The 27,007-nt window shown below is 37.3% G+C and overlaps 1 protein-coding gene across 1 annotated transcript in view; it reads left to right on the forward strand.

Moving 5' to 3' along the window:
* ZFPM2 (zinc finger protein, FOG family member 2) overlaps positions 1-27,007 on the forward strand; it is a 464,257-nt gene that overhangs the window by 80,242 nt on the left and 357,008 nt on the right. Inside the window, exon 2 of the mRNA XM_004282929.3 lies at positions 25,847-26,005. Within this exon, the coding sequence (XP_004282977.1) occupies positions 25,847-26,005 (159 nt within the window). The remainder of the gene's footprint in view (positions 1-25,846; positions 26,006-27,007) is intronic.

Genomic DNA, 27,007 nt, shown 5'->3' on the forward strand with positions numbered 1-27,007 from the left:
TCTGATTTACTGTCTTTTACTCTTCAAATTTTATATACTTGTGTATATAAATTCCCAAAGGTTTAAAAATTTTTAAGTAATTATCAATTTTTATTCAGGTTCCCCTCACTTTTCATAAAACATCTCGGAGCCTGTCTACTTTGAGACATTTTGATGCTTTAAGATGATTTTGTGGTTTCCTTCTATGACCTTCCATATGCATTTCATCATTTACCTTCAGGGTATCTTATTTGCTTCACTGTGGAGTTCTTACTGGTCATTTTGCTGCCTCTCCTAGGTACTCTGAAGTCAGAAAATGAGTAATAGAAGAAGCTAGTATTTGAATGCAAAACTAGCAAAAACATATTGTTTATACTTTTTAAAAGTTTTAAAGAAAAACTCTAAGTCATTTTAACATTCTATATCATTTCTATTTGTACTGCTTTGTAATATAATTTACTTTTTTTTTAACGTCTTTATTGGAGTATAATTGCTTTACAATGGTGTGTTAGTTTCTGCTTTATAACAAAGTGAATCAGCTATATGTATACATATATTCCCACATCCCCTCCCTCTTGTGCCTCCCTCCCACCCTCCCTACCCCACCCCTCTAGGTGGTCACACAGCACCGAGCTGATCTCCCTGTGCGATGTGGCTGCTAATTTACTTTAATAAACTATTTGAATACCTAATATTTGGTCAGTGTTTGTAAGTATTTTATAAATTCTTATAAAGATTTATTCTTTGTTTATAGGAACCAGAATATCTAACATCTAGTTTTGTGCATATAGGTTCTATTTTGTTAATTATGTTGTTCAAATTCTTTATATCCTTATTTTTTGGTTCCGCATGTATAGCATTGTGTTAATGGCTTAATGTTTTCCACTCAATGGTATTGATTTTTTTAATCAATACCCTATAACTTGAATTTGCTAAATCCTTAAATCTCGCATGATACTAGTATTGTCAGCATAACTTTTTGTCTGTGTTTTCACATGGAAACATCTTTAACCGTTTCAAATGTTCAATGAAAAAATTAATATGCTTCTGTTTTTCATCCCAACCTTAAACTTGTTCAGTTATCTGTCCTATTATATATTGCATTCTGTTTTTGTGCTTCTAATGATTATACTCTAACTTTGTTTTTTTGAGTATATTGTTACTGCTTGGTTTTAATATCTTTAAACATATGGAAAGTAGAGGTCCTACTAAATGTTATCTTAAAGTATTACCCAATTTGTTTTTAAAAGTCTATTTTTATCTAATTATCAAAACCAAAATAATTTAGCTTCCTTTTAGAGAGGAATAAAAATTGGGTGCTTTGCCTTCTTTTCAACCCCACTTCCCTATTCTGTGTTAATCAAATTTATGTTTGCTAATCTTGTTAATATTTAACACCTTTTTCATATATGTTGTCTAATATTCTTTTTTTTTTTTTAACGGTAGTTCAAACAAGCATTTAGACACATTAGAATCAAACTTATTTGTAATTCAACATTTTTTTTAAGTATCTTTTTATTTTTAGTAAGTTTCAGTTTTCCCTGCAAATTATTTTTAAGCACAGTTTTCCCATTCTTTTTTTTTTTTTTTTTTGCTGTACATGGGCCTCTCACTGTTGTGGTCTCTCCCGTTGTGGAGCACAGACTCCGGACACGCAGGCTCAGCGGCCATGGCTCACGGGCCCAGCCGCTCCGCGGCATGTGGGATCTTCCCGGACCAGGGCACAAACCCGTGTCCCCTGCATCGGCAGGCGGACTCTCAACCACTGCGCCACCAGGGAAGCCCTTCCCATTCTTAATGGCTAGTAATTCATCTCTCTGAAATTGGGAAAGCATCTTTTAAATAAGGTCTGCAGAAATGATGTCTTATGATGTAGTGTCTGAGGCAGACACTGGGACTGCCTGATCTGAGCAGATCTGCGAGTGTTTTGGTCAACATCACATATAAATTTCAGAGTCAACTGAATATTATGTTCTTTTATAGCTTTTCCCTGTAAGATTGTGCTAGTTTTTCCTTCTGCTTTATGCCATTTATTTTTTCTTTTTAGGTGATTAACGTTGGCATAGCGATAGGTTTGGGGAGGGAAAGATAGACTTGGGGGTAAAAAGATGATTCTGTCTTTACTCTTGCTCTTTCATAATACAAGCATGAACTTGATATTGATTTTGGTTATTTTCCTTAATCTCAAGTATAGGGGCTTTCTTCCAGTCTAGAAATTCTTAATATACATAAATTCTTGATATTATACATATTGTCAATTCATCATTTCCTCAGTTTACTTAAATTTAGGCGTATATATTATTAGTGGGTTGCAGCTATATAACCAGTTTTATCTAGTTGTCCTTTCCTACCTCTCATCTTTTTAACCTGTTTATATCTTTCTCTGCATTCTCATGTGGTTTCTCATCATTTGTCATCAACATCATTAATTCCACTTTTCTGGTGTGCTATGTATTGCTTATCATTATACTTTTTATTTTGGTTATTGTGATTTTATTGTGAGAGTCTTTTCTTATTATACATTTAGTTGGTTTGAAAGAATACCTTAAAATCTTACTGAAAACATGAAGCATATTTTAAAAATATTTTTGCATTTTACAAAGTAAATATATTTCTGGGCAATACAGGGAAGGCTTTCCTTCTTAGTCATTAACATATTGTTTGTCTTATTTCAAAATTGCCCCCCCATCTCTAACCCCCAACTCCAGGGGCCCTTATTTTATATATATTTATTAACATACTGAAATGACAGAGATAGCCAGGCTGTAAAGCAGAGGGTCAGCACACTTTAGGATTTCTGTCGTCTCCTTCAGCTTTGTCCTGGTTGTTAGTTCTTTCTCCTTCTCAGAGGTAAAGACAGCAAAGCCAGGATGGTACAGAGTAGAGTGCCTTGCATGGTTCCTGGCCAGGGGCAGATAGATACTCAGTTCATGATGTTTTGTGATCTCCCTGAAGTTGCAGAGGGACCAAACTTGTGATACTTGTGGAAGGCTAGTCATGCTAAGGAACTTGATACACTGCAGATTTGGCCATAGGCGCTAGGTTCTTACCACAAATAATAGAAAATGAAACAGCCCAGAGTAGAGCTCAAAAGGATTTAGGAAGCTGGAGGATAAGTAGGTTCTAACAATCGGGAATACGCTCTTGTTCTTGTGCACTATCGTTGCTTCAGCCAATTTCATGAGGTTTTTAAAGAAGTGGCTTTGTGTCTTCATTCACACATATTCTTAGAAATACACTTCTTGTTGTAGAAAATAGATTTCATTATCTAACCTATTAAATTAAATTAATTAATTAATTAATTTATTTATTTATTATTTTTTATTTATTTATTTTTGCTGTATGCAGGCCTCTCACTGCTGTGGCCTCTCCCGTTGCGGAGCACAGGCTCCGGACGCACAGGCTCAGCGGCCATGGCTCACGGGCCCAGCCGCTCTGCGGCATGTGGGATCTTCCCGGACTGGGGCACGAACCCGTGTCCCCTGCATCGGCAGGCAGACTCTCAACCACTGCGCCACCAGGGAAGCCCCTATCTAACCTATTTTAGAAAGTTTTTTTTTAAACCCATATTTTTTTTCCTTCTTTGTTTTAAATTTGTTTAAATTTAATGGTTGAGTTAGTGGTCTGTCACAGTCTATTTATTTATTTATTTATTAATCCATCTTTATCAGAGTATAGTTGCTTCACAATGCTGTGTTAGTTTCTGTTGTACAACAAAGTGAATCAGTCATATGCATGTTACACAAGATGTTACTGTATCTTGTATATAGTAACAAGAGAGGTTGCTTTTAAAACTTTTAGCTCAACACAGTATGAATCTGAATTTTTCCTTGTTGACGTTTTCCTTGCTGATCTGTATAGTTCTTAAGTAATTCAACCAAATCAGGACAACTCAGCTCGCTTTGAGTTGTGTTAAACGCTTCAGACTATCTCTGACTTCCTCAATGAAGGAACTCTTCTCAATTTTGCAACCCTCCCAAACCTACATACAAAATACATTTTGCACTTTATTCCCTGTTTCACATATTGCTTCTTTCAAGGAGTTTGTGAAATTTTCAGTAGCTGTGTATAGAATCCTGGCAGATTTCTTGAGAACATTTTAGATTCTCAACTCATCAACAGCTCATGAAAAAGATCAGATCTACCTCCCACCCCCAACCCTATCCCTCACTGTAACTCTTCACTGACAGCCACATATGGTAAAAAACAAAACAAAACCAAAGAAAAAGGTAACAGTTTCCACAACCTAATTTAGAACTGCCTCATTTGTGTCACAGTTAGATCTCCGAAAAGCTTTGGGAAGCATGATGGAATGGAATTTCCCCACAGCTTCTGCATGAGCCAACTCTCCATATGGTACATGAATACATCTCAAGAGCAATGGATAAAATAAATGTCCAGACTGATCTTGTATGTCTCTTCAGATGTGGAAAGGGGACCTCATAGAAAATGATGCTACAGAGTTAATGAGTTTCGTTTTATATCATTGCATCCACCATAGCCTCCAAAATAGGATAAGGTGTTCTTGGGCAAAGCAGAACTAAATATAGAGGCACCAGATGATCTCAAGGGTTTACAGCTGAGAGATAATCGTCCATTCTTATCTTGCCCCTCATTCTGTTGTAAGAATGTCATATCTCAGATCTGCTTCACTCTCCCCTTTATCCAGGCTTGGAACACTGATCACTAGTGTTCCAATGTGTGGTCTGTATTAGAATAACTTGAGACACAGGATTAAAATTCAGATTCCTGGGATCTATCCCAGAGCTGCTGAATCTTTGGGAGTGGGGCTTGAAAGTCTGCATTTTCATCAAACATTCCACGTGAATCTAATTCACACTGAAGTTCGTGCTCATTACAATAGAGACTAGAGGATAAGACTTGGGACAAAGAAGAGGATGGCAGAACCAGCAATAAGCACCATGGTTTGCCTCTGAGGAAGCAGAGGCCATCAAAGTATGTTTTCACAAATGTTTTTCTAGATTCCTTTAATACTTAAGCTAGGAACTTCCCTGGCAGTCCAGCAGTTAAGACTCCATGCTTCCACGGCAGGGGGCATGGGTTTGACCCCCAGTCTGTGGAACTGAGATCCCACATGCTGCGTGGTGTAGCCATAAAGTAAAAAAACTATATAATTAATTAATTTCAAATACTTGAGCTAAGTGTTAGCCGGATCCAAGATAGAAGGCTGCAATGGGAAAGATGGTGTGGGGTGGAGTGGTGCTGGGTGACAGGTGCATACTTCCTTTTCACTGTCAGAAAGCATAGGGTAATAATAACAGCTCAGGTGGGGGGGATCAGATTGAATCTCTATAGTTAATAGTGAATGTCATCCATTATTTGATTTAATTTCTTGCATTTTCTGGTAAGATTGACTTGTTTATATTTTTCCAAGTCAAGAGTAAAATATTTTAGGTATATAAAAGCAGGGAATTAGGGGGCTGATAGAATGAGGTTTTTACACAATGACAGAAAAATTAAATCTGAACTAGGGAAAGATTATTAACATATAAAAATCATCCATATAGTTTGCTTCATGCTGTTTATAGTGTACTGGTTCTAAATAGTAACTGCCCAATAGAAAATAACAGCAAAGAAGAACAACAAAACTAGACCAAAAGCAAACTAAAAAAAAATGAAAAAACATGAATTCATGTTTAAGGTGAACTTTTTTGAAGGCAGGAAGTTGTTTATTTCTAGATTATTCAAGTTAGATGTATTTGTCTGTTTTATAAGAGCTAGAAAACATGGATTTAAGAGTGCAAATTCTTCTGTACTTGTTGCCAATGCATTGAATATTAGGCAAGTCCTGATAATTCTGATATTCTGGAATTTTCTATTTGGAAGGAAGGAATGTGCATTTCTTTGGCTCAAGTGAGAGGGTGATTGGGGTTGAATAGCTGCTGGTGAGAACCTTTCTAAGTTTTTATTAAGTATGGCTATATAATCAGTATTGAAATAAGAACTTTATAACTTACCACCCTCAATAGAGTTAGTAAATTCATTTGTACTCTTACAGCTTAAAGGAAAAAATGAAATTCTATTCAATTGGGAAAGAAGCTGCTATGACCAGTTTTTTCCCCTCATATGATATATATATATATATACACATATGCGTGTGTGTGTGTATATCTATATGCCATATAGATGCTTATTCCAGAAGTGCATAGGAGAACGTCTCCTGGAGGCTGGTGCAGGGTTTACAACTCAGACACTGGAGGGCTGCGAGTCACCACGGGGAGTTCATTTATGTGAGCTCTCCACCTTTTGGCTTACCCTATAACTTCTGCCTGTAAAGGTGCTTGCTTTTATTCCATTGTAGGCTTTGTTGCCAAAGACAGAGGATATTTTCTTTTTAAGAGAGCCCTTAGATGCTTCCTCCACATTGCCACTGCTGGAGCAGGGTGGATAAACTCGCTTTGTTATCACTGGCACCCTACCTGCTCTCCTAATTCTCCAGAAAGCAAGTGTTCTTAAAAATATAGCTATATTGAGTGCCTCTGTGTCTTTAGGTACTCTTTTAATGTGTTAGTATAAAATAAAAGTCTTTTTCAACATATGTTTTATGGAGAAGTGCTTTCTGGGGCCTCTTGAGATGTCACAAGCACTGAATCGAGGTACCTTTATGGTGATTTAATGACAACATAGAACACTTGTTATAAAGTGCCCTTTTGATATATATCCCAGGGCATGGCACAGTTAGAGCCCGGTGAACATGCTGATTTTGTTTTCACCTTCACTCACCAAGCTCCACCCCCCGCGCCCCGCATCGTCTTGTTAGGGTTTTATAACTATAGATCTGGTTTTCTTCATCCCCCAGAGATGAAAGCAATCTGCCAGAATGGAAATTTGGAAAATTACACATACACCTGTGAAATTAGGCAAATTCTCACAAAGTTAGTATTCCAGCCAATGCACAGGATCCACAACAATGCCTTGTTTTGTGTGAGGAATTGTGTTTCTGGCTGTGCAGAGAACGTGTGTGCAGGACTATACAGGCTTGGAGAGAATATTCATCATTATTTACCGTGTCAAACCCAAAAGGAGGGCCAAATCGTCAGCATTCCAGGAGCAGGAGACCACACCTACTGGTGAAAAATGGAACAGATTTCTGTAGTTGCCCTCACCTTGACTGTTCCGTTCAAGGTGGTGGTGCTAGGACATGTAGTTTTGTGAGCCGCAAATGCAGGTTAACAATGAAGGTTAGCCACGACGTTGCTCCGTAAAATCCCGGAGACCACACTTGGGTTGTGCCCCGGCCTGATTATAATCCGGGGTTGGAGCGAGGGATGATGAGTGGAGGAATGTGTGTGATCTGCCTGGGACCTCTTGCTTCACACTGATTGCCACCGATTGATGGGCCTGCTCTGCCTGACTTGGCAGAATACCTTTTATTCTGCCAAGGAAATACCTTCCTTTTTATCTCATGAGACGCTAGACCCTCAGAATAGGAGGATAGGGAGAGTGCCGTGCTGTTTGAAGCTTTTGGTCTTCAAAAGACTCACACAGCAGACAGTACTTTTTAAAAATTGGGATGCTGTCCCCATTTGTAGAAAGACTTTTTTTCTATACCATAGACAGACACACACGAGGAGCTTTTTAGTCAAATTTCCTGATCAGTTGTTTCCGTTATCCAGGACTCCTAGGAGGGTATGAAGTAACATTTGGGATCAGCCTGAAGCAGCTACAGTCTATTCCATGTCATCCCAGAATTGTCTGAAATGATGTGATTGGAGCACTTGCTGGACTCTGGCATTATTTGAGAGAACAATTAACCAGCACCAAATAAACACACCTAACCTGCCACTAATCGGGAGTGACTATACTGAGTGGCCCAGGTGAAAAGTATTTTGGTCACAGACAATCAGCTACAGTAAACAAGGTGTCTATGCTTAACTTGGGCATCTTTTTTTTAATAGATCTTTATTGGAGTATAATTGCTTTGCAATACTGTGTTAGTTTCTGTTGCAAACCAAAGTGAATCAGCCACATGCATACGTATGTCCCCATATCCCCTCCCTCTTGAGCCTCCCGCCAGCCCTCTCTATCCCAGCCCTCTAGGTGGTCACAAAGCACCGAGCTGATCTCCCTGTGCTATGTGGCTGCTTCCCACTAGCTATCTGTTTTACGTTTGGTAGTGTATATATGTCCATGCCATTCTCACTTCACCCCAGCTTCCCCCTCCCACCCCGTGTCCCCAAGTCCATTTTCTATGTCTACGTCTTTATTCCTGCCCTGCAACTAGGTTCATCAGTACCATTTTTTTTTTTAGATGCCATACATATATGTGTTAGCATACGGTATTTGTTTTTCTCTTTCTGATTTACTGCACTCTGTATGACAGATTCTAGGTCCATCCACCTCACTACAAATAACTCAATTTCATTTCTTTTTATGGCTGAGTAATATTCCATTGTATATATGTGCCACATCTTCTTTATCCATTCATCTGTCAATGGACATTTAGGTTGCTTCCATGTCCTGGCTATTGTGAATAGTGCTGCAGTGAACATTGTGGTACATGTCTCGTTTTGAATTATGGTTTTCTCAGGGTATTATGCCCAGTAGTGGGATTGCTGGGTCATATAGTAATTCTATTTTTAGATTTCTAAGGAACCTCCATACTGTTCTCCATAGTGGCTGCATCAATTTACATTCCCACCAGCAGTGCAAGAGGGTTCCCTTTTCTCCACACCCTCTGCAGCATTTACTGTTTGTAGATTCTTCGATGATGGCCATTCTGACCAGTGTGAGGTGATACCTCATTGTAGTTTTGATTTGCATTTCTCTAATAATTAGTGATGTTGAGCATCTTTTCATGTGCCTCTTGGCCATCTGTATGACTTCCTTCGTGAAATGTCTATTTAGGTCTTCTGCCTATTTTTTAATTGGATTGTTTGTTTTTTTGATATTGAGCTCCATGAGCTGTTTATATATTTTGGAGATTAATCCTTTGTCTGTTCTTTCATTTGCAAATATTTTCTCCCATTCTGAGTGTTGTCCTTTTGTCTTGTTTAGGGTTTCCTTTGTTGTGCAAAAGCATTTAAGTTTAATTAAGTCCCATTTGTCTTTTTTGGTTTTATTTCTGTTACTCTAGGAGGTGGGTCAAAGAGGTCTTGCTGTGGTCTATGACAGAGTGTTTTTCCTGTGTTTTCCTCTAAGAGTTTTATAGTGTCTGATCTTTTTTTTATTATTATTCTTTTCTTTTCTTTTATTTATTTATTTATTTTAACATCTCTATTGGAGCATAACTGCCCTATAATGGTGTGCTAGCTTCTGCCTTACAACAAAGTGAATTAGCCATAAATATACATACATCCGCACATCTCCTCCCTCTTGCGTCTCCCTCCCACCCTCCCTATCCCACCCCTCTAGATGGTCACAAAGCACCGAGCTGATCTCCCTGTGCTATGTGGCTGATTCCCACTAGCTATCTATTTTACATTTGATAGTGTATATATGTCCATGCCACTCTTTCACTTCGCCCCAACTTACCCTTCCCCCTCCCCGTGTCCTCAAGTTCATTCTCTACGTCTGCATCTTTATTCCTGTCCTGCCCCTTGGTTCTTTAGAACCATTTTTTTTTTTTTAGATTCCATATATATGTGTTAGCATATGCTATTTGTTTTTCTCTTTCTGCCTTACTTCACTCTGTATGATAGACTCTAGGTCCATCCACCTCACTACGAATAACTCAATTTCATTTATTATTATGGCTGAGTAATATTCCATTGTATATATGTGCCACATCTTCTTTATCCATTCATCTGTCAGTGGACATTTAGGTTGCTTCCATGTCCTGGCTATTGTAAATAGAACTGCAATGAACATTGTGGTACATGTCTATTTTTGAATTATAGTTTTCTCAGGGTATATGCCCAGTAGTGGGATTGCTGCATTGTATGGTAGTTCTATTTTTAGTTTTTTAAGGAACCTCCATACTGTTCTCCATAGTGGATGCACCAATTTACATTCCCACAAACAGTGCAAGAGGGGTCCCTTTTCTCCACACCCTCTCCAGCAATTATTGTTTGTAGATTTTTTGATGATGGCCATTCTGACTGGTGTGAGGTGATACCTCATTGTGGTTTTGATTTGCATTTCTCTAATGATTAGTGATGTGGAGCATCCTTTCATGTGTTTGTTGGCAATCTGTATATCTTCTTTGGAGAAATGCCTGTTTAGGTTTTCTGCCCATTTTTGGATTGGTTGTTTGTTTTTTTGATATTGAGCTGCATAAGCTGCTTGTATATTTTGGAGATTAATCCTTTGTCAGTTGCTTCATTTGCAAATATTTTCTCCCATTCTGAGGGTTGTCTTTTCATCTTGTTTATGGTTTCCTTTGCTGTGCAAAAGCTTTTAAGTTTCATTAGGTCCCATTTGTTTATTTTTGTTTTTATTTCCCTTTTTCTAGGAGGTGAGTCAAAAAGGATCTTGCTGTGATTTATGTCATAGAGTGTTCTGCCTGTTATCCTCTAAGTGTTTTATAGTGTCTGGCCTGACAGTTAGGTCTTTAATCCATTTTGAGTTTATTTTTGTGTATGGTGTTAGGGAGTGTTCTAATTTCATTCTTTTACATGTAGCTGTCCAGTTTTCCCAGCACCACTTATTGAAGAGGTTGTCTTTTCTCCATTTTGTATACTCTTGCCTCCTTTATCAAAAATAAGGTGACCATCTGTGCATGGGTTTATCTCTGGGCTTTCTATCTTGTTCCATTGATCTATATTTCTCTTTTTGTGCCAGTAGCATACTGTCTAGGTTACTGTAGCTTTGTAGTATAGTCTGAAGTCCAGAAGCCTGATTCCTCCAGCTCTGTTTTTCTTTCTCAAGATAGCTCTGGCTGTTCGGGGTCTTTTGTGTTTCCATACAAATTGAAAGATCTTTTGTTCTAGTTCTGTGGAAAATGCCATTGGTAGTTTGATAGGGATTGCATTGAATATTAAGATTGCTTTGGGTAGTATAGTCATTTTTACAATGTTGATTTTTCCAATCCAGGAACATGGTATATCTCTCCATCTGTATGTAACATCTTTAATTTCTTTCATCAGTGTCTTATAACTTTATGCATACAGGTCTTCTGTCTCCTTAGGTAGGTTTTTTCCTAGGTATTTTATTCTTTTTGTTGTGTTAAATGGGAGTGTTTCCTTAATTTCTCTTTCAGATTTTTCATCAGTAGTTTATAGGAATGCAGAGATTTCTGTGCATTAATGTTGTATCCTGGTATGTTACAAGATTCATTGATTAGCTTTAGTAGTTTTCTGGTAGCATCTTTAGGATTCTCTATGTATAGTATCATGTCATCTGCAAATAGTGACAGCTTTACTTCTTTTCTGATTTGGATTCCTTTTATTTCTTTTTCTTCTCTGATTGCTGTGGCTAAAACTTCCAAAACTATGTTGAATAATAGTGGTGAGAGTGGACAACTTTGTCTTGTTCCTGATCTTAGAGGAAATGGTTTCAGTTTTTAACCATTGAGAACAATGTTGGCTGTGGATTTATCATATGTGGCCTTTATTATGTTGATGTAAGTTCCCTCTATGCCTACTTTCTGGAGGGTTTTTATCATAAATGGGTGTTGAATTTTGTCAAAAGCTTTTTCTGCATCTATTGAGATGATCATATGGTTTTTCTCCTTCAATTTGTTAATATGGTTTATCACATTGATTGATTCACATATATTGAAGAATCCTTGCATTCCTGGAATTAACCCCACTTGATCATGGTGCATGATCCTTTTAATGTGCTGTTGGATTCTGTTTGCTAGTGTTTTGTTGAGGATTTTTGCATCTATATTGATCAGTGATATTGGCCTACAGTTTTCTTTCTTTGTGACATCTTTGTCTGGTTTTGGTACCAGGGTGATGGTGGCCTCGTAGAATAAGTTTGGGAGTGTTCCTCCCTCTGCTATATTTTGGAAGAGTTTGACAAGGATAGGTGTTAGCTCTCCTGTAAATGTTTGATAGAATTTGCCTGTGAAGCCATCTGGTCCTGGGCTTTTGTTTGTTGGAAGATTTTTAATCACAGTTTCAATTTCAGTCCTTGTGATTGGTCTGTTTAAATTTTCTGTTTCCTCCTGGTCCAGCCTTGGCAGGTTGTGCTTTTCTAAGAATGTGTCCATTTCTTCCACTTTGGCCATTTTGTTGGCATATAGTTGCTTGTAGTAATCTCTCATGATCCTTTGTATTTCTACAGTGTCAGTTGTTACTTCTCCTTTTTCATTTCTAATTCTATTGATTTGAGTCTTCTCCCTTTTTTTCTTGATGAGTCTGACTAATGGTTTATCAGTTTTGTTTATCTTCTCAAGGAAACAGCTTTTAGTTTTATTGATCTTTGCTATTGTTTCCTTCATTTCTTTTTCATTTATTTCTGATCTGATTTTTATGATTTCTTTCCTTCTGCTAGCTTTGGGGTTTTTTTGTTCTTCTTTCTCTAATTGCTTGAGGTGTAAGGTTAGGTTGTTTATTTGAGATGTTTCTTGTTTCTTGAGGTAGGATTATATTGCTATTAACTTCCCTTTCAGAACTGCTTTTGATGCATTCCATAGGTTTTGTGTCATCGTGTTTTCATTGTCACTTGTTTCTAGGTATTTTTTTATTTCCTCTTTGATTTCTTCAGTGATCTCTTTGTTGTTTAGTAGTGTATTTAGTGTATTGTTTAGCCTCCATGTGTTTGTGTTTTTTATGGATTTTTCCTGTAATTGATACCTAGTCTCATAGCATTGTGTTCGGAAAAGATACTTGATACGATTTCAGTTTTCTTAAATTTACCAAGGCTTGATTTGTGACCCAAGGTATGATCTATCCTGGAGAATGTTCCATGAGCACTTGAGAAGAAAGTGTATTCTGTTGTTCTTGGATGGAATATCCTATAAATATCAATTAAATCCATCCTGTTTAATGTATCATTTAAAGCTTGTGTTTCCTTATTTATTTTCATTTTGGATGATCTGTCCATTGGTGAAAGTGGGGTGTTAAAGTCCCCTACTATGATTGTATTACTGTCGAGTTCCCCTTTTATGACTGTTAGCATTTGCCTTATGTATTGAGGTGCTCCTATGTTGGGTGCATAAATATTTAAAATTGTTATATCTTCTTCTTGAATTGATCCCTTGATCATTATGTAGTGTCCTTCTTTGTCTCTTGTAATAGTCTTTATTTTAAAGTCTATTTTCTCTGATATGAGAATTGCTACTCCAGTGTTTTTTTGATTTCCATTTACATGGAATATGTTTTTCCATCCCTTCACTTTCAGTCTGTATGTGTCCCTAGGTCTGAAGTGGGTCTTTTGTAGGCAGCATAAATACGGGTCTTGTTTTTGTATCCATTCTGCCAGTCTATGTCTTTTGGTTGGAGCATTTAATCCATTTACATTTAAGGTAGTTATTGATATGTATGTTCCTATTACCATTTCCTTAATTGTTTTGGCTTTGTTATTGTAGGTCTTTTCCTTCTCTTGTGTTTCCTGCCTAGAGAAGTTCCTTTAGCATTTTTTGTAAAGCTGGCTTGGTGGTGCTGAATTCTCTTAGCTTTTGCTTGTCTGTAAATGTTTTAATTTCTCCGTCGAATCTGAATGAGATCCTTGCTGGGTAGAGTAATCTTGGTTGTAGGTATTTCCCTTTCATCACTTTAGATATCTCCTGCCGCTCCCTTCTGGCTTGCAGAGTTTGTGCTGAAAGATCAGCTGTGAACCTTATGGGGATTCCCTTGTATGTTATTTGTAGTTTTTCCCTTGCTGTTTTTGATATTTTTTCTTTGTATTTAATTTTTGATAGCTTGATTAATATGTGTCTTGGCGTGTTTGTCCTTGGATTTATCCTGTATGGGACTCTCTGTGCTTCCTGGACTCGATTGACTATTTCCTTTCCCATATTAGGGAAGTTTTCAACTCTAATCTCTTCAAATATTTTCTCAGTCCTTTTCTTTTTCTCTTCTTCTTCTGGGACTCCTATAATTCGAATGTTGGTGCATTTAATGTTGTCCCAGAGGTCTCTAAGAATGTCCTCAATTCTTTTCATTCTTTTGTCTTTATTCTGCTCTGTGGTAGTTATTTCCACTCTTTTATCTTCCAGGTCACTTATCCATTCTTCTGTCTCAGTTATTCTGCTATTGATTCCTTCTAGAGCATTTTAATTTCATTTATTGTGTTGTTCATCATTGTTTGTTTGCTCTTTAGTTCTTTAGGTCCTTGTGAAATGTTTCTTGTATTTTCTCCATTCTAGTTCCAAGATTTTGGATCATCTTTACTATCATACTCTGAATTCTTTTTCAGGTAGACTGCCTATTTCCTCTTCATTTGTTTGGTCTGGTGGTTTTTACCTTGGTGCTTCATCTGCTGTGTGTTTCTCTGTCTTCTCATTTTGCTTAACTTACTGTGTTTTGGGTCTCCTTTTCACCGGCTGCAGGTTTGTAGTTCCCGTTTTCTTTTGGTGTCTTTTCGTGTGGCTAAATTTGCTTCAGTGGATTGTGTAGGCTTCCTGGTGGAGGGGACTATTGCCTGTGTTTTGGTGGATGAGGCTGGATCTTGTCTTTCTGGTGGGCGGGGCCATGTCTGATGGTGTGTTTTGGGGTGTCTGTGCACTTATTATTACTTTAGACACCCTTTCTCTAATGGCTGGGATTATGTTCCTGTCTCGCTAGTTGTTTGGCATAGCGTGTCCAGCACTGTAGCTTGCTGGTCGTTGAGTGGAGCTAGGTCTTAGCGTTGAGATGGAGATCTCTGAGAGAGCTTTTGCCATTTGATATTACATGGAGTTGGGAGGTCCCTGGTGGACCAATGTCCTGAACTCGGCCCTGCCATCTCAGAGGAACAAGCCTGACACCCACCCAGAGCACCAAGACCCTGTCAGCCACATGGCTCAGAAGAATAGGGAGAAAAAAAGAAAGAAAGAAAAAATAGAATAAAATACAATAAAGTTATTAAAATAAAAATTTTTTAAATATAAGGAAAAAATTAAAAAGAAAGAAAGAAGAGGACAACCAAACCAAAAAACAAATCCACCAATGACAGCAAGCGCTAAAAACTCTACAAAAAAAAAAAATGGACAGACAGAACCCTAGGACATATGGTAAAACAAAGGTATACAGACAAAAATCACACAAAGAAGGATACACATAAACTCAAAAAAGAGAAAAAGGAAAAAAAATTATATATCTATGTATATAAAAAAGGAGCAACCAAATCAATAAACAAATGTATCCATGATAATAAACTGTAAATACTAAACTAAGATAAACATAAAACCAGAAACAAATTAGATGCAGAAAACAAACCGGAAATCTACAGTTGCTCCCAAAGTCCATTGCCTTAATTTTGGGATGATTTGTTGTCTATTCAGGTATTCCAGAGATGCAGGGTACATGAAGTTGATTGTGGAGATTTAATCCTCTGCTCCTGAGGCTGCTGGGAGAGATTTCCCTTTCTCTTCTTTGTTCACACAGCTCCTGGGGTTCAGCTTTGGACTTGGACCTGCCTCTGTGTGTAGGTCGCCTGAGGGCATCTGTTCCCCACCCAGACAGGACAGGGTTAAAGTCGCAGCTGATTAAGTGGCTCTGGCTCCCTCAGGCCGGGGAGACGGAGGGATACTGGGGGGAGTCTGAGGCAGCAGAGCCTGACCTGATGTTGCAACAGCCTGAGGCATGCTGTGTGTTCTCCCAGGGAAGTTGTCCCTGGATCATGGGACCCTGGCAGTGGCGGGCTACACAGACTCCCGGGAGGGGAGGTGTGGATAGTGACCTGTGCTTGCACACAGGCTTCTTGGTGGCTGCAGCAGCAGCCTTAGCGTCTCATGCCTGTCTCTGGGGTCCGCGCTGATAGCCGTGGACCACACCCATTTCTGGAGCTCATTTAGGCGGTGCTCTGAATCCTCTCTCCTCACGCACCCTGAAACAATGGTCTCTGGCCAATTAGGCAGGTCCAGAGTTTTTCCCGGCCTCCCTCCCAGCTAGCTGTGGCGCACTAGCCCCCTTCAGGCTGTGTTCACACAGCCAAACCCAGTCCCCTTCCTGGGATCCAACCTCCGAAGCCCGAGCCTCAGCTCCCAGCCCCCACCTGCCCCAGCATCTGAGCAGACTAGCCTCTCGGGCTGGTGAGTGCTGATCGGCACGATCCTCTGTGTGGGAATCTCTTAGCTTTGCCCTCTGCACCCCTGTTGCTGCACTCTCCTCCATGGCTCTGAAGCTCCCCCCCCCACCCCCCCCCACACCCCGTCTCCGCCAGTGAAGGGGCTTCCTAGTGTGTAGAAACTTTTCCTCCTTCACAGCTCCCTCCCAGAGGTTCAGGTCCTGTCCCTATTCTTTTGTCTCTGTTTTTTCTTTTTTCTTTTGCCCTACCCAGGTACGTGGGGAGTTTCTTTCCTTTTGGGAAGTCTGAGGTCTTCTGCCAGCGTTCAGTAAGTGTTCTGTAGTTGTTCCACATGTAGATGTATTTCTGATGTATTTGTTGGGAGGAAGGTGATCTCCGTGTCTTACTCCTCTGCCATCTTGAAGCAAGATATTTATTCTCTTTAACAGTTCATTAATTCTGGAGCCTTTCTAGTTGCACAAAAGTGCAAATATGAGAAACGGAGATTTGGGGCAGCCATTTCTAGGGACAGCAAGTGGTATTTTATAGTGTCTGCTCTTACATTTAGGACTTTAATCCATTTTGAGTTTATTTTTGTGTATGGTGTTAGGTAGTGTTCTAATTTCATTCTTTTACATGTAGCTGTCCAGTTTTCCCAGCACCACTTATTGAAGAGGCTGTCTTTTCTCCATTGTATGTTCTTGTCTCTATCGTAAATTAGGTGACCATATGTGCGTGGGTGTGTCTCTGGGCATTCTATCCTGTACCATTGATCTATGTTTCTGTTTTTATGTCACTACTGTACTGTCTTGATTGTTGTAGCTTTGTGGTATAGTTTGAAGTTGGGGAGTCTGAATCATGGAACCTGTATTAATTGCAAAATATTATACTGTTTCTATTAAATGATAATAAAAAATATAATTTGTACTGTTACAAAGTAACTTCTAGCATTTATATTCCTGCACAGTTGTTCTCAAACTTGAGCATGCATCAGAATCACCTGCAGGGTTTGTTAAAACACGGATTAATGTACCTCACCCTCAGAGTTTCTGAAATCAGATCTGGGGTGGAGTCTGACAATTAATTTTGAATTTCTACCAAGTTCTCTGGTGACGTTTAATGTTGCTGGTCCAGGGATGACATTTAGAGAATTACTGTTTGCTGTCAAACTGTAGTCAGACAGTGAAATCATGCATCATTTTGAGAGCAGTTATTTTATAAAATGTTTTTTTAGAAGGTTCAGTCAGTAATTAATTGCACATGTAAAGAATCATTTTAATAAAGCAGGGTCAGGGGGCTTCCCTGGTGGCGCAGTGGTTGAGAGTCCGCCTGCCGATGCAGGGGACGCAGGTTCGTGCCCCGGTCCGGGAGGATCCCACATGCCGCAGAGCGGCTGGGCCTGTGAGTCATGGCCGCTGAGCCTGCGCGTCCGGAGCCTGTGCTCCGCAATGGGAGAGGCCACAGCAGTGAGAGGCCTGCGTACCGCAAAAAAAAAAATAAAATAAAATAAAAATAAAGCAGGGTCAGAAAGAGTGTTATTAAACTGAAGGAATAAGTAGAGGGAAATTGATCTATGTGATGAGGTGGGGTTTATCAGATTCAAATTTTATTAAGAAGAAAAAAAAATTTATATATACAGTGACCAAAACCTGATACAAATATTTTTATTGATTTTTCTCTTGTAATTGAAAAAATTCCCCCAAATCTTTGCGGTGATATTTTTCTTTTATTTCCTGCATGTAGCCATATGCTTGCTGTATATTTTCATATGACACAGATATGTTGCTTATGAGACAAATGTATACTGAATGTTTTTAAGGACCATATTGATACATCTTTGCCTTGTGAAATTGTTTAAGAAATTAGTAATCAGAGTCCTTTGTTTAGTATCTGTTGTTTGGCTAGTGTTTTTGTTGTTATTGTGGACTTTTAAAAAAATCAATATATACATTGTCTTTGATTTGATCTAGAAAGAGAAAGAAATGTATATCCATTCTAGAGTCAGAAGGCTACAGGCTCCCCTTTCCCCCTATTTTTCATATCTCCATTTAAATAAGATAATCTATAAAAAATAACATCTCTTTTACTTATACTAATTTAATTTTGTTCTATAACTATGTAGGATATTATTAACTAGTTTTTCAGAATTTAGTTTGTTAGATAAGAATACTAGCTATATTTTGATGGTGCTTTGAAGTTTCTAAAGAAAATGGATGTTTCTTCTTGTACAAGTCTATAAAATTATGTTTTGATTAATTCACCTAAGAAATATTTATCACCCACATATCATATCTACGAGGTTCCGTGGATAGGTTCAAATCCTTTTTTTTTCTTACTCATAGTGCTTTTAAAAATCTAATGTACTGTATTCATATTCTGGGTAATACCTGATGTTTTGTTGTGACAGCAGGATTCACTTTGGGGAAAATTTTCTGCTTGCCTGATTCCACGTCCCCCAAAAAACTTCTGGCAGGCTGTGGGTAGATGGCACCTGATTTGAACAACCATGAAAGGACTGATAGCAGAATAAACTTCCTCCAACAATATATTGGATTGGCTAAAAACTTCGTTCGGGTTTTTCCATAGGGGAAAAACCCGAACGAACTTTTTGGCCAACCTAATAATTAGTAATAATTAAAGCTATGCATCTAGATCTTTTAAAATAATTGACCTAGTATTATCCTCCTTGATTTGGTCTTCAATATTATGACAATTAAATTCAACTAAAAAATTCTTATTTGAATAACTATGAATTAAATGACATGGTTAAATGCTGGGTACCATACTTCCTCCTTCCAGTCACAGATGGAGGTAAGATAGAATTATATCAGAGGAAAAAGAAAAATGTACAAATAACTGGAATTTAAGATATCTAAGAAGCCTTTCCTGCCTTCCTCATGTTAAAATGGAGTATCTTTTTTAAAAAAATAAATTGCATGCATTATATGCGTAAAGTTTGTCTCCTTCACCCAGTTACCCACTCACTTCTGGCTGGGACCATCCACCTTGTTTGTATACTGCTATTAACCCAGCACCCAACACACTGCCTGCCACGTGCTTCACCCGCAGTAAATATTGGTTAGATGAATAACAAATGAATGAATAAATACTTGAAAGTCTCATAAAGAGAGCAAAATAATATACCAGACTTTCATCTATTGTACTTATTACCAGTTAAGGGCTTTTTATTTATTGAAATACATCACAATCATAAGAAATATATAGTTTTAGTAATGAATATACTTTCACGTTTCTTTATGATAGAGTTACCGTCTTCAGTAAGCTTTATGGGGCTCTGGACTGAGACCTGATTACAAAATATGTGGATTTCAGTGACATCTCTGTCACTGACTTCCTGGGTCAATGCACAAGGCAGTTATTAATGAACTGATTTTTTTCAATGCCTGAGAGTAAATTAGTCATTAGAGATTCTGGTTCAAATTTATCTGGATTTTCTCATCTGACTTCGTTTTTCCTGTGATGTCAGTGTTTACTATGTAAGATTAGTTGCTGCTTGCTGGGTTTGCATATGTTCTAAGAAAAATTATTTTCTTGTTAGCATTATTCACTTAATTTGAAAGTTCCCAAAACAAAGCATTTCAGGGGAAAAAAATTAAAGAATTTAAAGTGTTCTCAGATTTACATATAAGAAGTGTTAATACTGCCATCTAATAAAAATTGCCAAAAACCTTGTAGCAAAGAATATTACTCTATTTTTATAAAATCAAAGAGTTCATTGTTTCCCCTAAAGAAACAATTTGAATAAAACCTGACCCTCTTCTCTTCTTTTTAAAATGGAGCATGGTCAAATTGAACCCTCCATTAAAAATTCTCTAATATCTTTTTTTTTGCATTAACATTTCAAAACTCAATTTAAATATTCACAGATCTCATTTTTAATAAACTTAACAAATTCAGGTAATTTCCTTCAACTTTATAGATTGAAGGACAGCAGTTGGTACAGATATAAAAAAGATGCACAGCTATGAGCAAAGGCCCAAATCAATTATATATAAGAAATAACCTAACACATGGAAAGAAATTAATCAAAAAGAAGAATTTCTACCATGTGATTCTCTGGTCTGCTACCTGCAGGCAACAAACGCAAATGAAAAAAAATCAACATTCTTCTGGCAGATAAGAGAAAAATTAATAAAAATATTTCCTTCCTACTAGATCCCCTGATGCAACTATTGTTAAAAGTGAGTGACTGCAGGAAGAACTTGCTCACTTAAAATACTACTTTTTTATACTACAGAAATAAGGTTTTATTCTTGCTGTTAAGCTCCATTACATGAGTGAGTATGGATTTGCACTGTCCAAAGAGCATCCCTCTTCCCTGCCCCTTCACATTAAATGGCTCTGTGGGATATGCATGAGACAAATGTAATAGGAACCAAGTGAGTAGCATTTTGAGGTGTGCCTACAGGATAATTATGATTTATAAGGAATCTGAGTGTAGCAGCTGAAAACTCTAAGAGGAACTACTGGGAGCTGCAAAATATGCCCCAGATAAAGTTAGTAAAAAGATATTAGTACTCTATGGGCTTCCCTGGTGGCGCAGTGGTTGAGAGTCCGCCTGCTGATGCAGGGGACACCGGTTTGTGCCCCAGTCAGGAAAGATCCCACATGCCGCGGAGCGGCAGGACCCGTGAGCCATGGCCGCTGAGCCTGCGCGTCCGGAGCCTGTGCTCTGCAACAGGAGAGGCCACAGCAGAGAGAGGCCTCCGTACCGCAAAAAAAAAAAAAAAAGATATTAGTACTCTAAAGATAGAAATGTTCCTATTCCATAATGAGATGGGGAAGGATGCATTTTCATGGTTTCTGCTTTTTAATTTAGAGTTGCATTTTTATTTTCCATTTCTAATTGAACAAACAGGCCATATTTGTACAGAACGTATGAAACAAATAATCTTTCCTGTTAGAAGAGTTTTATGTTTTGTGTTTTATGAATACCATCCTGAAATTAACAAAGATACATGAGGCTAGAATACAGAGGATTTGGTAACGAGACATCCAATTTAAATATTAGTCTACTGCTGCATTTCTATCACATGTAGAGAATGTAACATAAGTTTAGAATGGAAAATTCTATATCAACTCCCTCTTACCTGTCAACTAACGTACAGCATACCTGTATAGAGTTTTGACGTATTTGTGTATTACATATTAAACGTAAACCAGAATTGATCTATTCCTAGTTTATCTTTTCATATTTACTTTTTGAAAGGTAGCATTACATGATAAATGTGGCCCAATTATTATGTAGTAATTAAAGCATGGTATATATTATTGCTTAAATTGTCAGATTTGGAGATCTCTATTGTTTTATATATATTAGAAGGTTTTACGTACCTTCTTATTCCTTTATCTGAGTGGATCTTTTGCAAACAACTTTTAAGGAGCACAAAACAGGAGCTGGCAACTTGGAGACAATACACCATTTTCATTAATTCATTAATATTTTGAGAAATGTATTCCATCACACATATTCTTTGTTCTGTACATGAGTAAAATAATTTCATACAATTTTTTGATGTAAGTTTTAATATTAATAATACTATCAGATATAAAAAATGATCCGAAATGGCATACCTTAAGAAGCACCAGAATAAAAAGGTGTGGGAATATTTGTGTATTTTTGGAGGAAACTCACCTCGCAGAATTTCTGAGCACACTGTGATGGATTATTGCAATTATTGGGAAGGATAATATTTTAATTCGACTTTCTTCCCACCTGTCAGTTGCAATCAGGGCTGCCCAGTATTCTGAAACAGTCTCATTTTGCTAGGTGGCTAGTCTTGTGCAGCCTCTAGAATGCTCAGAATATTAATGCGTGGAGAGGAGACTGAATGCTCTCTATAGTTCCATTGTGGCAAAGTGTTTGTCTTGTTTTAATCAATCAAAAGGCATGCAAAACCTAACTAAAATAATTTATAATAAATTAATGCCAGTGAGTGCTTAAGAGAAAGAAACCCTTTTTGGGGATATTGCATCAGAACCATAGAATTTGGCATTTCTTTCCCTTCTTCATACTTGGCGATGTATACTAATTTCTGTAAGATTTAATTTCTTTCTTGGGTGCCTCATTCTGAAGTGCTTTGAATTTATATGAACAAAGACAGTCTGACATTTAAGTGAGGATTAGTCTAGTTTATAGTAGGCTACCAAGGTAGGAAGTTTTTTATCAAGACAACATACGTTGAAAAACATGTATATTTGATTTAATATTTATGATGTTGATCTTTATCATTTTTTGCATAGCCTCCTTGTATTGCTTATTTTAGTTCTCTTTTAATCCTTATATATCTCCTATATTTTTTCGCTAGAAAAAATATAGGAGGTATATTTTGTGTTTGTTTGTTTTGTTTTGTCATCTAGCTCTTCCTCCAGTGGTTTTGGATGGGTTTCAGGGATTTCTTTAACCCTGAAATCATAGCAAAAATTTTCTCATAAATTTATTTATCTGGGGAGTAGATACTCCTCAAAGGTAAATTAATTTATCTGGGAAGTGCTTCTTAACCATACAAATCCAATTCTTGACTTTCATTTCATTCAGTGATTATGCTCCCTTTGTATAGGGTAGGACTACTTAATCTTGAACTTTCCTTTTGTCCTTTACCAACTCCAGATCACTGAAACAGCCACCAGATGAAAAATCCTCCCACGCGTAGGCCCAGCTTTTGCAATGTCGCTTTTGGTCCTGGATGACAAAGGCTTTATTGCCCATTGGGAGCGTGATCGTTACTGTCAGGTGTTGTGAATCTGCGTGACACTTCTTAGCTTCAGCTTTAGCTTGGGGGGGCAGAAGCAGCTGTGGTCAATTCAAAGGGTTCCTGAGTACCCAGTTGTCTCCCTTTCTGAAAACAGGAGTATTACTTTGCACCCACCAGCATCTTCCAGTAATCTGTATTATTCATCCAGTATAAAAGATGCCTCTGCATGACAGCATTGTGGGCCCGGCGTACAGCATCATTGTGTTCATAGCTTTAGGCTGTATGGTTAATTATAGCATTTTTAAAATCAGGTAAATATTTATATATATAAACATTGACTGTTCATTCTCGCGAGTGTGTTTGAATATCTGTAAATCAAAGGCAATTGAAGAGCTGAAATTCAGATTTCCTTACACTTGCCTGCCAAGTGGCCTCAATCAAAAGTAATTTTCTCCATGAGGGCACATAGAGCTCAGTCGTAAGACTTTTCTGAGTAGATATTATTATTTGTGTCAAATTACGTGCGGTGATTTTTCTGAAGTGGACTTCTGTGCCCACTAACCCATACACAGGAGGTTCCTTCATTCCCTCCTTCATTGGTGCTATTAATTGTACTTGTGCTTCAAGTGTCTCTTACCTTTTGAAATGTTAGTTTATAGCCACCGATTATCTGTAAGGTTTCCAGTTAAAGAAACATGCAATAGAGAGAGTAGGGTGAGATCTAATCTTAAACCATAAATACTATACATTTTAAGAGAAATCTTTTTTGCCAGAGCCTGATTTGATAGCATGGCTAAAGAAATGGTTAGACATTTTAAAGTACAGTAAATTATATCAATCTGACACGTGCTTTGGGAGAAATTATTACATCACCTTTCTCTAGCCTGTTCTAAATATTGACAGTGAGATCTCATGTATTTTGAACAATGAGCTCAATAATTTTTTTACCTTTTATTTGGGATTTTGTAGTTTGTTTTTGAAAATAAGTGCTTCTTTTCAACTACATGCTTTGAATTTCAAATCGATAGCCAACATAAAATAAAACAGCCCCTGGAATATAGAATACTATACTATCAATTAAGATCTTATAATCTTTGATAAAAAGTTATATGTGATATACAAGCCTTTTTTGACATGTTTGTATGTGTGAATGGCTTGGTTAGACTTTTATTAAGTCTATATCAATGCTTTGTGGGTTTATTTTCTTTCAAATTTTCACATGAGATTTTCCATTTAATTTCTAATGAAGTTTTAATTTAATATTATACCGTTGGAGCCAACTCGTTAAGTCAGAATATTTTAAATAATTGTTCAGTTACCTGCCTCACTGGGTTATTTTAAAGATTATATAAGAAAGTGCTTTGAAAGTCCTACATGAGACACAAATGAGACAGTCTAGGTGTCTTCTTTTGACCAAACTTTTTATCAAAATCGTTGCTTGAACAAAATAAAAACATGGAAGATACTCTATTTTATTCCTTGTTAGACTCGCAATTATTATTGAATTATTCAGATAACTGTTTTAGTGATTGTAATCTTTTACCTTATTACTATTTTGTATGTTCCTTGCATGTCTTGCTACTTGACATAATTGTTTTAAAAGGTGAAAGATTATAAATTACTTGAAATAATGAGTGAGAGAGAAAACCTAATATGAGATCCATGGTTTTGAATGTGGTTTGTGTTAAAACAGAATCTATGGTTTTTTTTTACGCTCCACCTGGAGTGGAAAAACAAACCCATCACATTACCAGAGTGTTTGGAATTAGGGCATTCTTTCTTCCTTAACATTTGTTATTTTGGAGAAAAGAAGAAAAAATAAATTTTAAAAAGCACAAAGAAACTCTGTAAGAATTTTTTCTTGGATGTCCCTTAATTTCCATCCAAAGCAACTAATTCTCTCCATGAAAATGTGTCATGTGAATTCAGCCCTTTGGGAACTTGCTTTTGGGAAAACAGCCCATATATCACTGTGCTGTATGTACCTATTCCTGTTTGCTCACACATATGTGAAGACTGTAATAAATTCACTATTTTAAATTATTTATAAAATGTCTGCTTTGGTCCTGAAAATTTCCTAGCACATTTCCAAGAAGTAAGAGAAAGAGACTGCCTAAGCCTTTTAAGTATTGAGCCTGTCTGATGAGACTGCTGACATGAGTGACAATTAGTACAAATTACCATAATTGTGTTCTTTGGAAGAAATGCTACAGTGCTTCTTTAGGAGGAAATGTGGACTTCCGCTTAGTAAAATGAGTCGGATACTTTGATTCTTCTGGGCAGTCGGAAATTCACGATCGGCAGTGTGGTATTCCCACGTTGTCCACTTCAGATCCATCTCAACAACTATAGCCCTCCCTTTCCTTTCAGTGAAATAGGTCCATTAATGTAATGCACCTCACTCTCATTCACTCTAAGGAAGTTGTATTTTTATTACAGAAAAAGTATCACATAAATACAAATTACATTTTTTCATTAGAAAACTACTTTTCATTTCAGAAAAAATTCAATTAATCATGAACAGGGTTATGCTTTCATCAGGGAGAGAAATATGTAATTTTTCTTCAAGCCTCAAACACATATAATGAAATCTTTTCTTGGAATCCACTCTTAAGATGGATTTTTAAAAGTATAGACTTTATTAAAATCTCAGTTCAATTAAAATGCATTCAATTACTCTAAATCTTTATTACAATCTCAGGTAAAATTGTACAACAGTGTAAAAGAGACTTGTACTCTTTACCAGGCAGTTAATTCTAACAAATGAACATAAAGTGCACAGTTTTGCTCTTTAGGAGAGAATAAAAGAACAAGCTTTGGGCTTCGAGTTGGGGGTGGGGAAGGATGGGAGATGGAGGTTGCTTTCTGTGTAGTAACTTCAGGACCTGGTTTCCTTCCACTTCTTATCATAGGTTAACATTACTTGTTGATATGGATGTGACATTATCTTGTATGCCTACCCTTGGTACTACATGGCCTATCTATAGAATACATTTTCCTCACCACCTTAATCAAAAAGACCCTATTGAAGGATTTTATTTCACCCTCTTCTTTGGATGTTTTTTGGTACAGTGTCCCTGTTCTTTTTCAAGGGCCGCTAGAAGATGCCATTGAAGAGGAAGAAGAAGAATGTCCATCAGAGGAAACGGACATCATCTCAAAAGGGGACTTTCCATTGGAGGAAAGCTTTTCCACAGAATTTGGGCCTGAAAATCTGAGCTGTGAAGAAGTGGAATACTTTTGTAACAAAGGTAATCATTAATGGCTGAATGCGATATGTGCGTCTGTTTACTCAGATGATTTTGTATGGTTGAAAAATGCACTGATAGAGTGTTGAGAGTGCGAATACATAATTCAACTGTCTGAAAATACATGCAAGTTTTTTTTAAACATACAACATTATTTTGAAGGATAAAAGAAATTTTATAATCCATAAATCATATTGTATATTTAAACACATAGTTTCCTATTGATTGGCCAGTTAACTGTGAACATTTTCATGTTGGTTGGCCAAATAACTATAATACATTTAATGTTTATTGTCTATCCTTTCAACAAATATTTACTGAATGTCAGTTTTTTGCAAGGCACTGAATTAGCCATTGAGGGGAAGAAGGGAATGGGCCAGAGTCCCCACCCAAGTTTCTAGCTCATTCCTTTTGAAAACTGAGCACCTTAACTGTTTGACATTGACTTTCAACATTGAGAATGGTGCTTTTTTTTAGATATTGTCAAATAAGAAAATATACGCTCTTTCTCTCTTCTAGATATTCTTCTTACATACTAACATTATAACAGAAGAAGAACCTGAGACACTATATTTCTGCCTATTTCCAACCTTGACTTGGAGCCAAGTGGCCTTGCCAGTAACTATGTCCTCATTGGGCATGTATACTCATTTTTAACTTGCTTTTTTCAGAAATGAGTTTAAGGTTTCTTATGATTCTTTTTAATTTCTTTATTTGATTGTTTTGCCTCGGCAAGTGAGATGGGTCTTCTGTACCTCCCACACCAATGTATAATTTCACAAGTGTCTGGATCACTTCCTTGGTTTAGAATAGCTACTTTTATTGATTTTACCATGGTTGTTTCCCAGAGGGCATGACTGGATGTCTGTATGTCTGTTTGTGTTTCTGAATGCACCGTCTTTATTTTTTAGGCAGACAGAAGTTATGTGGAGTGATTTTTTACCTGTTTGTGTGAATTTGATGATGTGAATTGGCAGTCTGAAATCAAGAATGCTGATATAGCTT

The sequence above is a fragment of the Orcinus orca genome, chromosome 17 (genome assembly GCF_937001465.1).
Source record: "Orcinus orca chromosome 17, mOrcOrc1.1, whole genome shotgun sequence".
In the NCBI taxonomy this organism is placed as follows: domain Eukaryota; kingdom Metazoa; phylum Chordata; class Mammalia; order Artiodactyla; family Delphinidae; genus Orcinus; species Orcinus orca.